Below are 14,809 nucleotides of genomic sequence, written 5' to 3' on the forward strand. Positions count from 1 at the left end.
TTTAACCAAATATTACACACCTTTCCGTATTTTATATTGATTTTAAAGAGTTTTCAAATTTTACATTTGGGGTGTAATAATAACATTTAACACTATAAACTGAGTTTAACAATGATATGTGATATCTCGTGTTTAGTTAATGTGTGGCCGGCTGATAACAAGTTTACCAACATTTTTAGCAGGAGTGACAATCACGAAACAAGGCTACGTCAGTATATCCTATATAGATTAGCGGACTACATGTTTGTGGAAATCGAAAACGGAAAAAAATAATTGGTGCATACTTTATCATTTTTATTGATTGAACAAAACAATATCTTGAATAAGATTTGTCATATGTGTCATCAGTGATATTATAAATTCGTTATCTTAAGAGTATTTCGGGTTTATAGCGTAATTGATGCTTTATTCAAAACGACCACGCCCTCTCTTACTGTTTACTGCCTCAGCAATTTCAATATTTTCTAAAGGCCTACAGGTAGGGAGTAGAGCTGAAGTAACAAAATGACAGCAGTAAATGTTTTTAATATTCATTTTATTGAAGGGATGGGTACAGTCAATTGAAATATGGCTGACAGAGGTGACTTCACATCTATAAAAGATGGGTCGGATGCTGACTTTGAGTTAGTCTGTACGCCCTGTGGGGAAGATGATATCAGAGAAGAAGCTGTCAAATTCTGTGTAGAATGCAACCAGTATCTCTGTACAACATGTGCTAGATGTCATAGAAGAAATGCGGCTTCGAAATCTCACAAGTTGTTGGATAGGGAAGACGCCAAGAATGCGTCTATGGTTGCCATGACAACAAAATGTCGATACCATCCAGATCGAGACATCGAGATGTTTTGTGGAACACATGACATGGTCTATTGTGCAAAGTGTATAGCCATAGAGCACAGGTATGTTTGACTGCAATCCGAGGCAATTGCAACAAATCCGTTTCACACAGAAGTGCTGCTTTTATGCGTATAAATATTCGCAGCTGATTGTTTTAAAAACATTTTACCTTGCAGGCGTGTACTTGCTGTCCTTTCTTTTCTTCAAAAATAACTTTTGATAAGATTGGAATGGTGACATATTTCTTCCAAGCTTTAGTCCAATTACTTATGTAGGTGTTTTAGAAAAATGTTAGAACCATTTATCATCTTGCGAGTGGAATAAAACTTGAAAAGTTAATTGATATAAAGGACATGTCCTTGCGGCTTTCCTTCAGAGAAGGAACACAAAATTCTTTTCTTTGGGGTTATATGCACAAACTAGGTCACCAGAAAATGCTCAAATCTGTCAACGAACATCCTTAAGGCTTTACAATACTATTGGAACTAATGCGGGAGTCATCTGGTCTAGTTGATAATGACGGACAGCTTATTAAACACTAATATTTTTTTTGAGGTGGCCACAGTGGTATGAATTCAGGCTAGGTCTCTTTTAAACATCATTGTGGATCTATTTCTGGTAGAAAAAATAACGAGAAACAAGGCTGTACTTACTGAAATAAAACATAGTTTTAAGAAATAGTAATACCACGTTACTATGATCATTTTATGTTATTTTTTCTTTTGGATAATTCTTCAAAATGACAGAAGAATAAATTCTCAGAATGTGTGTAACTATGTGTTGAGCTCTGTGAACATTGTCAGTTTTATATAGAATAGGGAATAACATTTAGGTCTGCTGAACCTATAGGGTTTACTGCATAGGGTATTTTCGAGGCTAATGTCACGGTCACTAAAATAGAAAAAAGTCACCAATAATTTGAGTGAGGAATGAGATATTACATAGAGGACAGAATTTATATAGTTTACATGGAGACTAAGGTTCATTTACATTTAGTGTTGCTAAAGCCAAGGTGACAATCTGGCTTTTGCTCGATACCTTCAGTTGAGAATAAGATGGATAGACCATAAGTGGTAAAATACATGTAGTTTATATAGAAATCAAGGTTTGTGGTTGTAGCTTGGGTCAAGGTCAACGTTTCCAAATATAGAAGAATGATTTACTTTAATGATTTTTTTATTGAGGTAAGTAAGGAATGCAGTATTGTTACCAGTATATTGACTGGAGACCAATGTTGCTTGAGTCAAGGTCATTGTTACTTAAAATTGCTACATCGATTTCGATCAATAATTACTATTGGAAATGATGTACTTTTACTGTTATATATATGTTAACTGATTTAGCTATATAATTTCAGCCAGAAATGAGACACTGGCACGAAACTGACATCCATTTTGAAAAAAAGAGTTTTTTGTAGGCAGGGAATGCTTTTAAGTGTTCGTCCTAAATCCGTTTGTCGGGCAATATGATATCATTAAATTTGCTTCAATATTATATCAAATATGTAGGCACGTTACATGTATTAATTAAAATAGTAACACAGTAGATGGTTACCAGGGTAATATTAATTCTCTGACTACATTCGAAATGACACTATTAGTTTGTAATTACTTCCATTTGTACCGATTCATTTCATAAGCAGAAACAATTTACCTTTCTGTGAAGTTATTCTTTATAATTGTGCCATAAACATTTCTTGATTATGTTGTAAGTTTATATAAGCTAGTGTCTTAATACTCAATAGTAATACGTACCATGGATTGTCCCAGATAATCAAAATTTAACAGATGCATATTTAGACGAAATTATATATTATGGAACCGGTGGCAACTGTCATTCTCACTATACGACGACAGTATATTGTTACCTTTTTGGTTTTAATTGAATAAATTAGGCTAATGAAATTGTTTACTGGACATTCTTGCTTTTTATATAGTTATTACATTCATTAGTTTTCATTAAAAAAACCCATTCTGCATCTAATTTTCCAGGGCTTGTGAGAATGTTAAGAGCATAGACGATATTACGACATCTCTTGTCCAACAGAATGACATACAGCGTTTACAATTTGAAACTAAAGCTGTTCACGACCAGTTAGTAGCTGCAAACAAGAAGAAACAGAAAAACGTCGCTTCTCTTGAAGTACAAAGAAGCGATATTCTCCATAATATTCAGGATATAGAAAACACTATAGTAGAATATATCGGGAAATTGAAAAGAGAAGCAGTTGAAAGTTTGAACAAGACATGTTCAGAAGTAAATGGCAAACTGGAATCTGAAATCAGCTTGATGGCTAATACAATAACAGAAGTCGACAAATCGAAAGGTATATTGCAAACTGTAAATAGAGTGGATGCTAGACAACAGTTTGTTCAAATAAAACTGATAGAAAGGACTGTGAAAGATGCAAAGGAATTGTTTGAAGAAAGTGAGTCAGAGGGAACTAGAATTGCTCGTTTTACAGAAAATGCAGACCTGAGAAGCATTTTAACGACTGTCACTGATTTAGGACGTGTGGAGTCATTGAGTGAAAACCAGAAACAGATTACACCGAGGCAATACAAGATAAAAGCGAAGAAAGAGCTTAATGTCAGAATGCGGAATGACAATAAAACTTGTTATATAATTGATCTATGTCTGCTTCAGGATGGTACCGTTGTTCTGACTGACTACAGTAACAGGAAAATAAAGAGGCTTGATACAAATTTTAGTATAAAGGACGCATTTGATGTAACTTTCAATCCTACGGCCATCTGTTGTACTGCTAAGAATGAAATTGCAGTAAAATTGTCTAACGACACGGTTCAGTTCATATCAGTTGGTCAGATATTGTCTGTTTTGAGAAATATATCTGTAGCAGGGGTTAGTTGTTGTGGAATGGCGTATTTAGCTGGGGAGCTTTGGGTATCTAATGAAAGTAGTGTCAACGTGTACAATACATCAGGAACACTACTGAAGTCTATCAACAAAATCGTGAATGGACAAAGTATATTTAAATCGTCTCCAAAACGTATGTCTGTCAGAGGAGTGACTGTTATTGTAACAGATGGAAGTGATGGAGCCGTCTGTTTAGGAAGAGATGGAACGGTGAAAAGTGAACTGCGGGACGGAAGACTGAAGAACTGCATTGGTGTATGTGTATCTGCTGATGGCACTGTCTTCCTGTCTGGATATAACTCCAAGAATTTCGTGATGTTTAGTGGTGACGGGAAATGTCAAGGAGAACTGTCAACGAAAGAAACAGACTTATTGTATGTTTTTTCGCTCTGTTATGTCAACCAAAGAAATTGTTTAATTCTTGCACGTGAAATTTATAATGACAGTATTAACATTCTTGAAATGTACGATTAATCAAGGACGTCCTTGGATTAATTTGACAAATTACAGATACAAATACATTTGTATATAACATGGAGACAACAGTAGTTATCGATCATTTGGATATGTTTTCAGGTCTTGTTTGTTCCAACACGTTATCATACGGTATTTAATTCAGATATACTTGTTTAATAGTCTGATTTGATAAGTATTTAAGTTCATAAAATATATTTGGGAACTGTTAAAAAGAAGTCTTCTGTCAGCATGGTGCAATCTTTTACAACTACAAATTTGTTTATAATCAAATACCCGTAGTATGACTGAACTGTGTAACTTGATCATTTCTTTTTGTAAACATTGGAATAAAAATAGGTATTTTGTGACTGAATTTCTTATAGAATTATACAGATATTCTTTGTTTTATTCTGAAATATTATACCGTCATTGTTTTTGACGGATATATGTCTCCTTAATAATATAAATAATATGGTTTGACTTCTCTTTCATATTACAGTGAAACCTGTTTTAAGAGACCACTTAAGGGAGAGCAAAATCGTGGTCTCATGAGACAGGTGGTCTTTTAATACATATTCAATCTGAAATTTTCTATAGAGGGACCTAAAATTAATGTTATTATAACACGGGTTTTTGCTTAATACAGGTGGTCTCTTAAGCAGGTTTGACTGTATAAACTTTGATTTGATACTTTGTGGTTTTGGTTTTAAATCTTCATACAGCCTTGTTTAGGTAAAAGAATGCAGTTACTTTTAAAGATATCACAAAGCTGGACAACAGACCTTCCTCTAACGGCCATTATTGCATTATATGTATAAGCATATGCGAAATTAACTGAAAATTATTCAGTCGCCATGTAATATTACGTACGCAGCATTTTATAATTTTCAAATGTTATAGCTTTTTCTAAAAGCTGGACAGCGGCCCTTTGATTGCTGGTGTTGCTGTTCAACATACTCGGGACTTATGATATGATTTTGAGCAGTATCTGAATTTATTTAAATGACACATGTAGAACAGTAAAAAATGCACATATAGACTGTCATAAAGTAAATAAACTCCTGGGCAAAATTAATAAAAACAATAAGTGATTATACTCATCTGTGACATGCGTTTTATGTATGATTTAGTAGTTGCCTTATACAAGCGTGTTTCCTATTTATAACTTGATTTAGACTTTAATTCATTTTTTTTCAGTTACTTGTAACTGTAATTATCTGTAATTATGTCGAATCACACAATATAGCACATACACCGCGGCATATACAGAAAACAAACAAAAATTCCCACACAACTTTCATTTAGTTTTTGGCAAATCACAATAGGTAACTAGCAGGTTCTCCTGTTAGCGTTTTTCAAGTTGTCAGTTCCTTATTGCACAGAAAGTAATGTAGAAATACCTCCATGGTATTCGAAAGCTTCCGTCATTTCGTGTTTTCGTACAAAAGTTCTATTGTAATGAAACCTGCTGACGTTCCTGAATAAATCTATTGCTATTCTTTGCTATTCTTTGATTTGAAGTTACAAAATTGAAGACCGGTCCTAATCATGCCGTTTTTCTGCCTGCAATGGAACTATTTCAACCCCGGAAATCTAATTTCATACAGACGTTTTTACATATATATGATATTTACATATATTGCGTATATATAAACACAGAGCTACGATGGTGTAAAATAGATAAGGCCACTGTCACCGCTATCAGTAGGTTGAAGGTTGGAGCCCCGCCAGAGGCCTGTCTTGTTAATGAAGAGTGGCCGGTTGGTGAGATAGCCTACCTGTCTGCTGGAACAACTAGACCTTCCTGCTGTCTGGTACTCTGCTATTATATAATGGAATCGGACAATCATGATCTTCAATGTCTGCAGGTGTCTTCTAAGTCATATTTTTTCAGGAGGGCTGATATTATAATAAATAATTACTTAACTATACTTTACTTTTATACTTCTTATAAAGAACAATAACGTGTACATTCGTTAAAATTTTCACTAAACCATTGGATTGCCTGAAAAGTGAAAAATCGATAATTTCACGAAAAGGATCCGAACATTATCTGTCGTTAATATAAATATTATGTACTTTTAATTTGGTGTAATGCGTTAGTTGAAGAGATCGATAGAAACAGTTCTATTTTTTATTATATTTTATATTTGGATGAACACGGCTATAATTCTGACAATAATAGGTAAATAAATAAAATATAAATATTATTTCATTGACAAGTAACTGGTTCTAATTTAAAAAACAAAACTTTCAAAGATAAAAGAGAACTGTTAAACACAAAACAAAATAAAAAAAAATATGGCCTTGAACCTAAACATTTTTACTGGACAATCGGACATGGCAAACTTGATAATGGTATTCTGAAACAAATTTTGTAAGTACAGTAGTAAAGTATTTATATCGATCTTCACAATTGACTGTACTTTTTGTCTGCATAACGTCTGCCACTGTAAAGACAAGTAAATGTTAGTAAAAACAACTTATTTTCAGCCCGACACTTGTTTTTTGACACGCGGTAAAAATATATGTAGATCTACTACTATATGCAGCGTAGTATGTAATGAGCAATAAAATCTTATTTTTGTTTTTAACAAATTATAACAATCGAGATAGGGCATAAAATAGACCCACATTGGTGATATACTTTGCATTTGTTACATGCATTACATCAAGTAACATTATGTGAAATTATGTATCAGCTAATCAATAACACACATATGCACAATGCTCTTATTTAAAATGTCATCTTCTTATATCAGGGTCATAACTTTCAGACATACGTTACATTAGTAACATACATGTAACATCCATGTAACGTCCTGTAACATCCTTTCAACACCCCTGTAACATCCTTGTTACATTTGTATTGCACTACTAAGGGCGTTCTATTGCCAATGTTAAGAAACAATGTGTAACATGTGTAACATTTTGACTACAATTGCACACCTCTTCTCAGATACACGTAACATTAAGTAACATCCATGTAACACCCCTGTAACATCCTTTCATCCATGTTACATTTATATTACACTACTAATAACGTTCTTCTATCAGTTTTAAGAAACAAGGTGTAACATGTGTAACATTTTGACTACAAATAGACACCTCTTCTCAGACACGTAACATAAGTAACATCCATGTAATACCCCTATAACATCCTTGCAATATCTATATAACACGACTGAGGACGTTTCTCGGCAAATGTAAAATTTAGAAACCGAATCACATAACACACATGAAAAGTTGTCAGCACTACCATCTTTTACTTCTGTTGGGGGTCTGTTTGAAAGTACTGCTTTCCTAATCCTGTTAAGTAGGCATATTCCTTATTTAAGTAACTGCTTTATTTATTCTAAACATACAATTAAAAAGAATATGGAATTTTAATGAATACAACTGGAATTAATTCGATTGTTAAAGGCTAATAATGTTTTTGTTATGAACATAAAATGCATTAATTTCTTGTTGAAATTACTTTCTTAAACATTTGTCTAAGGTTTGAATATTGATGAATATACTAGAATGTTTCATTGAATCTATAGTTTTTTATTACCTCCCTTTATGGCTGTAACTATATCAGTTCATGACTAATGTGCAATATTACAAGAAGTGTTTTTCTAAGAATGTAAGTATGCGTAACATTTATTTGGAAAGCTGTTTCATCTGTTTTGAAGACAAACATTCAAGACATTATGGACCTTTATACTAAACGGAATTATGTCTCTACAAATTATTTAATTTATTATATTCGGAGCAAAGAGCCGAGCTGTACAGCAACACAGTGACAGGGTCGTTTAAAAGTACAGTCAATTGCTCTCACAAAAAATATCTGTCTCAGAAAGGAATAAGATGTTTTTCGGGAATTTTGCGATTCAACGCGACACCTATGTTTCAACCCTGACGACCATTAGTGCCGTGTTTCAAACACAACCAAAATCTTTATTTTCTTTATTGATAATTTTCTTCTTTTTTGTCTTTGCCTTCCTGTGTCAAAACTAGCATGGGTTAAATAGCTAAGAAGATCCCCGTCCACGTTCAGTTGTAATTCAAACTGGAAATATTTGATCTTTTTTGCATGAAATAAGTTAGATGTTAGAATGAAAACTGAAACCGTAATAAATTTTTATGCAAAAGGTTTGTGTTTGAATGTCGATATCAGCAAAACTTACGTGGTACGTTTCGCGTTTTTAGCTCGGGAGAGGCCATATTGGACAGTTCCAAACATACGGCTACCGTCGTTGTAGTTACGATACTACGGAAGCTCAGAGAGGACGTGTGAGTTTTATTTTTATATTATCTCGTGGCCACGAGATACAAAAAAGAAAAAAACAAAAAACTATCTCGTTGCCACGAGATATAAAAAAGAAAAAAAAAAACAAAAAACAATCTCGTTGCCACGAGATATAAAAAAGAAAAAAAAACAAAAAGCTATCTCGTGGCCACGAGATATAAAAAAGAAGAAAAAAACAACAAAAAACGAAAAAGTTATCTCGTGGCCACGAGATATAAAAAAGAAAAAAAACCAAAAAACAAAAATGTTAACTCGTGGCCACAAGATACAAGAAAGAAAAAAGCAAAAAGCTATCTTGTGGCCACGATATATAAAAAAGAGAAAAAACAAAAAAGTTATTTCAACGCCACCACCACTACAACAACCACAACCACTACAAATAATACCATCACCCCTATAACCACTACCTCTACAACCACCACTACCACTATTACCACTACTACTACCAGTACTAATACTACGACCGCCAACATCACTACCACTACCACCACCACTACCACTACAACCACCACAACTACTACTAGAACCACGACACTACTACCCCACTACCAGTAATACGACCATCACCACTACCACCTTCACCACCACCACCACCACTACCACTATTACTACCACCACCACTGTCACTACGACCATCACCACTACCACCTTCACCACCACCACCACCACCACCACTATTACTACCACCACCACTGCCACTACTACCACCACCACCACCACCTCCACAACTACTACTAGAACCACGACACTACTACCCCACTACCAGTAACACGACCATCACCACTACCACCTTCACCACCACCACCACCACCACGACTATTACTACCACCACCACTGCCACTACAACCACCACCACTACTACTACTGCCACAACCAGTGCTACTAGCACTACCAATACTACCACCATCACCACTACTACCATTACTACCATCACTACTATCACTACTACCACCGGGGGCCTCCGTGGCCGAGTGGTCAAGGTCGCTGACTTCAAATCACTTGTCCATCACCGATATGGGTCCGAGCCTCACTCGGGCCGTTGAATTCTTCATGTGAGGAAGCCATCCAGCTGGCTTATGGAAAGGTCGGTGGTTCTACCCAGGTGCCCGCCAGTGATGAAATAATGCATGCAGGGGCACCTCGGGTCTTCCTCCACTATCAAAACTGGAAAGTGTCCATATGACCTATAATTGTGTCGGTGCGACGTTAAACCCAACAAACAAAAACAAATAAAACACCACCACCACAACAACAACTTTTACTACCACCACTACTTTCACTACTACTACCACTACCAATACTACGACGACGACCACCACCGCTACCACTACTACCGCTACAACCACCACTACTACCACCACGACAACTACTACCACAACCAATACTACGACCATCACCACTACTACCACTACCACCACCATTACTACCACTACCACTACCACTACTACCATTACCACCACCACTACCACTACCACCACCACTACCACTACCACCAGTAGTAGACAGCGGCCCGTTGGGGAGAGTGCCTGCGAGGCTGCGAGGCTATCACGTGACCCCATGACGTCATCAATGACCGCGCACGAACAATGGGGAGGGTATCTTATGACTGCGCAGGAACAATGGGGCGGTATCCTATGACCGCGCACGAACAATAGGAGCCTCGGAGGCGAGGTTATCACGTTACGCGGAAAAACCCATGACGACACAATCGAGCAACAACATGGCGACCAGGTCAATGCCCTAGATCAATGAATGTCATCCATTACGTCACGACCGCACCCAACATTCCAAAATGGCAATAGAGACTAGGTGAGTCAATCGGAATTTCCCATGACGTCACGGCCGCACCCAATATTCCGTTACCACCCAGATTCTCTATTTTTAGACAATAGAGGATATTATATAACGGTATTCTTTTTATTGTCAGCCTAGTTTTATTTTTCATTGTCAATATTTCATTGTTTTATCTATAATCATTCCTAATCTTTTTTCTGTTGTCCTATCACAAAAGAATTTTATAGACATAAACCTCACCCAATTTCACTTTATATTACGAGATATCAATTACAATCAAATTCATTCAATTTAGCCTATTAATTGATATAACAATAACCAGAGATCAAATGACAAAGTGGCCACGGTCTTTTCACAATTGACTATTCAATTCGTCTCAATTATACTGTGTGCGGTAAGGCGGAACACGATCTCTTCTAAACTATAACTGGCGAAAAAAGTCAACGACCTTTGTAGTTTTTAATATTTATTTATTTTTCTATTTTCTATTCTACATTAAAATTCATTTTTAGCTCATCTGATTTTTTGAAAAAAAATGATGAGTTATTGTCATCACTTGAGCGGTTGTCGGCGTCGGCGTCGGTGTCGGCGTCGGCGTCGGCGTCTGCGTCGGCGTTGCCTGGTTAAGTTTTATGTTTAGGTCAGCTTTTCTCCTAAACTATCAAAGCTATTGCTTTGAAACTTGGAATACTTGTTCACCATCATAAGCTGACCCTGTATAGCAAGAAACATAACTCCATCTTGCTTTTTGCAAGATTTATGGCCCCTTTTGTACTTAGAAAATATCAGATTTCTTGGTTAAGTTTTATGTTTAGGTCAACTTTTCTCCTAAACTATCAAAGCTATTGCTTTGAAACTTGGAATACTTGTTCACCATCATAAGCAGACCCTGTACATCAAGAACATAACTCCATCTTGCTTTTTGCAAGATTTATTGCCCCTTTTGGACTTAGAAAATCAGTTTTCTTGGTTAAGTTTTATGTTTAGGTCAGCTTTTATCCTAAACTATCAAAGCTATTGCTTTAAAACTTGCAACACTTGTTCACCATCATAAGTTGACCCTGTATAGCAAGAAACATAACTCTGTCCTGCTTTTTGCAAGATTTATGGCCCCTTTTGGACTTAGAAAATATCAGATTTCTTGGTTAAGTTTTATGTTTAGGTCAACTTTTCTCTTAAACTATCAAAGCTATTGCTTTGAAACTTGCAACACTTGTTCACCATCATAAGCTGACCCTGTACAGCAAGCAACATAACTCCATCCTGCTTTTTGCAATAATTATTGCCCCTTTTGGGCTTAGAAAATCATTTTCTTGGTTGAGTATTATGTTTAAGTCAACTTTTCTCATAAACTATCAAAGCTATTGCTTTAAAACTTGCAACAGTTTTTCACCATCATAAGTGGACACTGTACATCAAGAAACATAACTCTATCCTGCTTTTTGCAAGAATGATGGCCCTTTTTAGACTTAGAAAATCATGGGTAGGACAATATTTCTATTACACAAAAAAAATCAGATGAGCGTCAGCACCCGCAAGGCGGTGCTCTTGTTTGTTATTCTGATCTTGTCTTTTACTTCATTCAGCTGATTTGCTATGTCCAACCCATGTCAATTACATTGTAAGCGATGAGGCATCAAATAACAAAGTGGTAACGGAATATTAATGATCTTATCGTTTTTCCGTCATTGACTGTTTAAGAAATCTCAGCCCGTGTCAATTACATTGTAAGCAACGAGGCAAATCAAGCCAATTAGTATATATAAACATTAAGTTACAATAGTAAAAAGCTCGAAATAAAAACAAGTCAATTTAATAAATTGATATAAGAACCACGATATTATTGAATTCATTGACAAAATGTTTTTAAATTTGTTTAACGTAACTTTTATTTCTCGTTATATCTGAAATACCAGACAATTATAGGTAAATTTCAATTTTGACACGCGACTAGTATCCTATTCAACTATCGGTTATTATGTGGCTATTGAGAGATCAAAGATACGATAAACTACCTTATGAAGTCAGGTCAACTTTGTTGCTTCACGGGTTGTAAATAAAAGAGACCTGTAAGAAAAGCTCAATATCTATATTGCAATCAAAAATTTCTTAATATTTTACACCCGATAAATGATTAGAATTCATTAGTTTTACAAATTTTCAAGTATTTTAGTGTAAAATCTCTATTACCGTATTAGTTCAAACTGAAGCGCCCATTAAAATTCTGAAAAAAAATCATTTGTTTAAAAGTACCACCATCGTATAGATCTCATCAAGACGATTCCAGAGATATATGTAACTCTATACCCGTGAGACATAGTTTTCGAGAAATTCTAGATCGAAAAATCCAAGATGGCCGTCAATATGAAGGTTATTTATTAAAATCTCTCTATCTCGCTTATTCGATATCGGATTGACTCGGGGTTTGGTTTATTTTATTAAGAACGTTGCCTCACATCTTTTTTAACGGGGTGGGTTGGGTCAAACAGTCATGCATGAGTGAATTTCAAGGTCATTCAAACGATATGAATTTCAGCAGCAGTGAAACAAATGATTTTTTTTCCAGAATTTTAATGGGCGCATGGGTTTTTCCGCGTAACGTGATAACCTCGCCTCCGAGGCTCCTATTGATCGTGCGCAGTCATAGGATACCGCCCCATTGTTCCTGCGCAGTCATAAGATACCCTCCCCATTGTTCGTGCGCGGTCATTGATGACGTCATGGGGTCACGTGATAGCCTCGCAGCCTTGCAGGTACTCTCCCCAACGGGCCGCTGTCTACTACCACTACCACCATAACTTCTTTTACTACCACCACCACTGCCACTGCTACCATTACCACCACCACTTCTACCACTACCACCACCACTGCCTTTACCGCTACTACTACTACTACTGCACAACTAGTTTTTTCTTTTTTATATCTCGTGGCCACGTGATAGCCTTTTGTTTTTTTTTCTTTTGGCCACGAGATAACTTTTTTTTCTTTTTTACATCTCGTGGCCACGAGATAATATAAAAAAAGCTCACATGTCCCCTCTGAGCTTCCATAAGATACAGTTATTCTGGGTAATATTTCGGAAGTACTATGTATATGAAGTTGTTCCGTATTAAAGTATAGACGAAGAAACCAACTGTATACCTCGTCAAATCATACGGGATGAGGACTGGTTATATTCTAGTATGGGGTAATTATCGAAAACGAAACTAAAATACATTTGATTGCGTATCTAAGGGTAAGTGTCAGTGTCTTTTTCATTTTACCATTTTGCAAAATTTTATCATGTGATTTTATGACAACTAAGAATAAGCAGCATAATGTACAGTGTACTCCGTATTCCGAACCAATTTTCAGAAAATGGGATTGTTCAAGTTTTTGTGGTATGAAGGTTTAAATGCCTCCGTTACTATTTTCTATGTAAAATTAACAATTTATAACATATTTTTATCAACATTTCTAGCCTTTCTTCTCTTAAGGTCTGTCTTTAGGCAATCAAAAAATGCCAAAAAATATGAGGTTGACCATAATGCAGTGAAACCATGGTCACGTGTCTGAGACACGTGATGAAAACGCTAATATTGCGTAGGTAGACATCAGGAAATACCTACTTTCACTTTCATTTTACAAGACAGCATCGACTCAACTTTGGAAGCTATAACGTAGCTTAAAATCATCCGCAGACATTCCTCTTTACAATCAAGCATCAATAAAGCTTATATCTGGCATGAAAATGGCCTTTACTAGGCGGGAAATTGCACTATATATTGATATGGACTACATTCGAGTGGACATATCCGGCCAATTACTACCTTCATGCCTTGTTTTGCTGTATCTTGAAATTTAAATTCGTTCAAACCACATAGCTAGGAAACTCTTTATACAGTCAAAGCAAATGTCTACGAAACAAGGCCACATCTGTATATAGATTAGCAGACTACATGTGGAAAGAGAAACAGAAAAATATTATGAATGTTTTGTAATTTTACTGACGGAATAAAAACGATATAAATCTTGAATAAGATTAAAAGTTTATCTTGTTGTCATATGTTTCATCAGAAATATAAATTCGGCATCCTAGAGTATTTCGAGCCAGCGACCACGAACTGCGTAACGTAACTAATACTTTATTCAAAACGACTACGCTGTCCCTTGTTGTTTATTGTCTCAGTAATTTTAATATTTTCTATACATGTAGGAAATAGAGCTAAAATGTCAAAATGGTCGTTAAGCGTGATAGCAATAAATGCATTTCATGTTAATTTTATAGAGGAATGAATACAATCAAATGAAATATGGCTGAAGGAGGTGACCTTACATCTATCAAAGACGGGTCGGATGCTGACTTCGAGTTAGTCTGTACGCCCTGTGGGGAAGATGATATTAGAGAAGAAGCTGTCAAATTTTGTGTAGAATGCAACCAGTATCTTTGTACAACATGTGCTAGATGTCATAGAAGAATTGTGGCTTCAGAATCTCACAAGTTGTTGGATAGGGAAGATGCCAAGAATGCGTCTATGGTTGCCATGACAGCAAAATGTCGATACCATCCAG

At 35.8% G+C, this 14,809-nt stretch overlaps 2 protein-coding genes across 2 annotated transcripts; one reads left to right on the plus strand and one right to left on the minus strand.

The window, feature by feature from the left end:
- Window positions 1-578: 578 nt before the first annotated feature.
- On the plus strand, window positions 579-4,487 carry LOC128553310 (uncharacterized; the record flags this gene model as incomplete). The annotated part of the gene is given in 2 exon segments (XM_053534443.1): window positions 579-899; window positions 2,829-4,487. Coding segments are annotated over 2 exon segments (1,681 nt in total), but the record flags the coding sequence as incomplete, so codon positions are not given.
- A 4,497-nt stretch (window positions 4,488-8,984) lies between these two features.
- LOC128553311 (loricrin-like) lies at window positions 8,985-13,093 on the minus strand. The gene is made up of 4 exons (XM_053534444.1): window positions 13,026-13,093; window positions 9,686-9,872; window positions 9,228-9,423; window positions 8,985-9,112 (listed from the first exon to the last, which is right to left on the minus strand). The coding sequence occupies exons 1-4, from the start codon at window positions 13,091-13,093 to the stop codon at window positions 8,985-8,987; spliced, it is 579 nt and encodes a 192-aa protein (XP_053390419.1).
- Between the last annotated feature and the right edge of the window lie 1,716 nt (window positions 13,094-14,809).

The sequence above is a fragment of the Mercenaria mercenaria genome, unplaced genomic scaffold, assembly GCF_021730395.1.
Source record: "Mercenaria mercenaria strain notata unplaced genomic scaffold, MADL_Memer_1 contig_3700, whole genome shotgun sequence".
In the NCBI taxonomy this organism is placed as follows: Eukaryota; Metazoa; Mollusca; class Bivalvia; order Venerida; family Veneridae; genus Mercenaria; species Mercenaria mercenaria.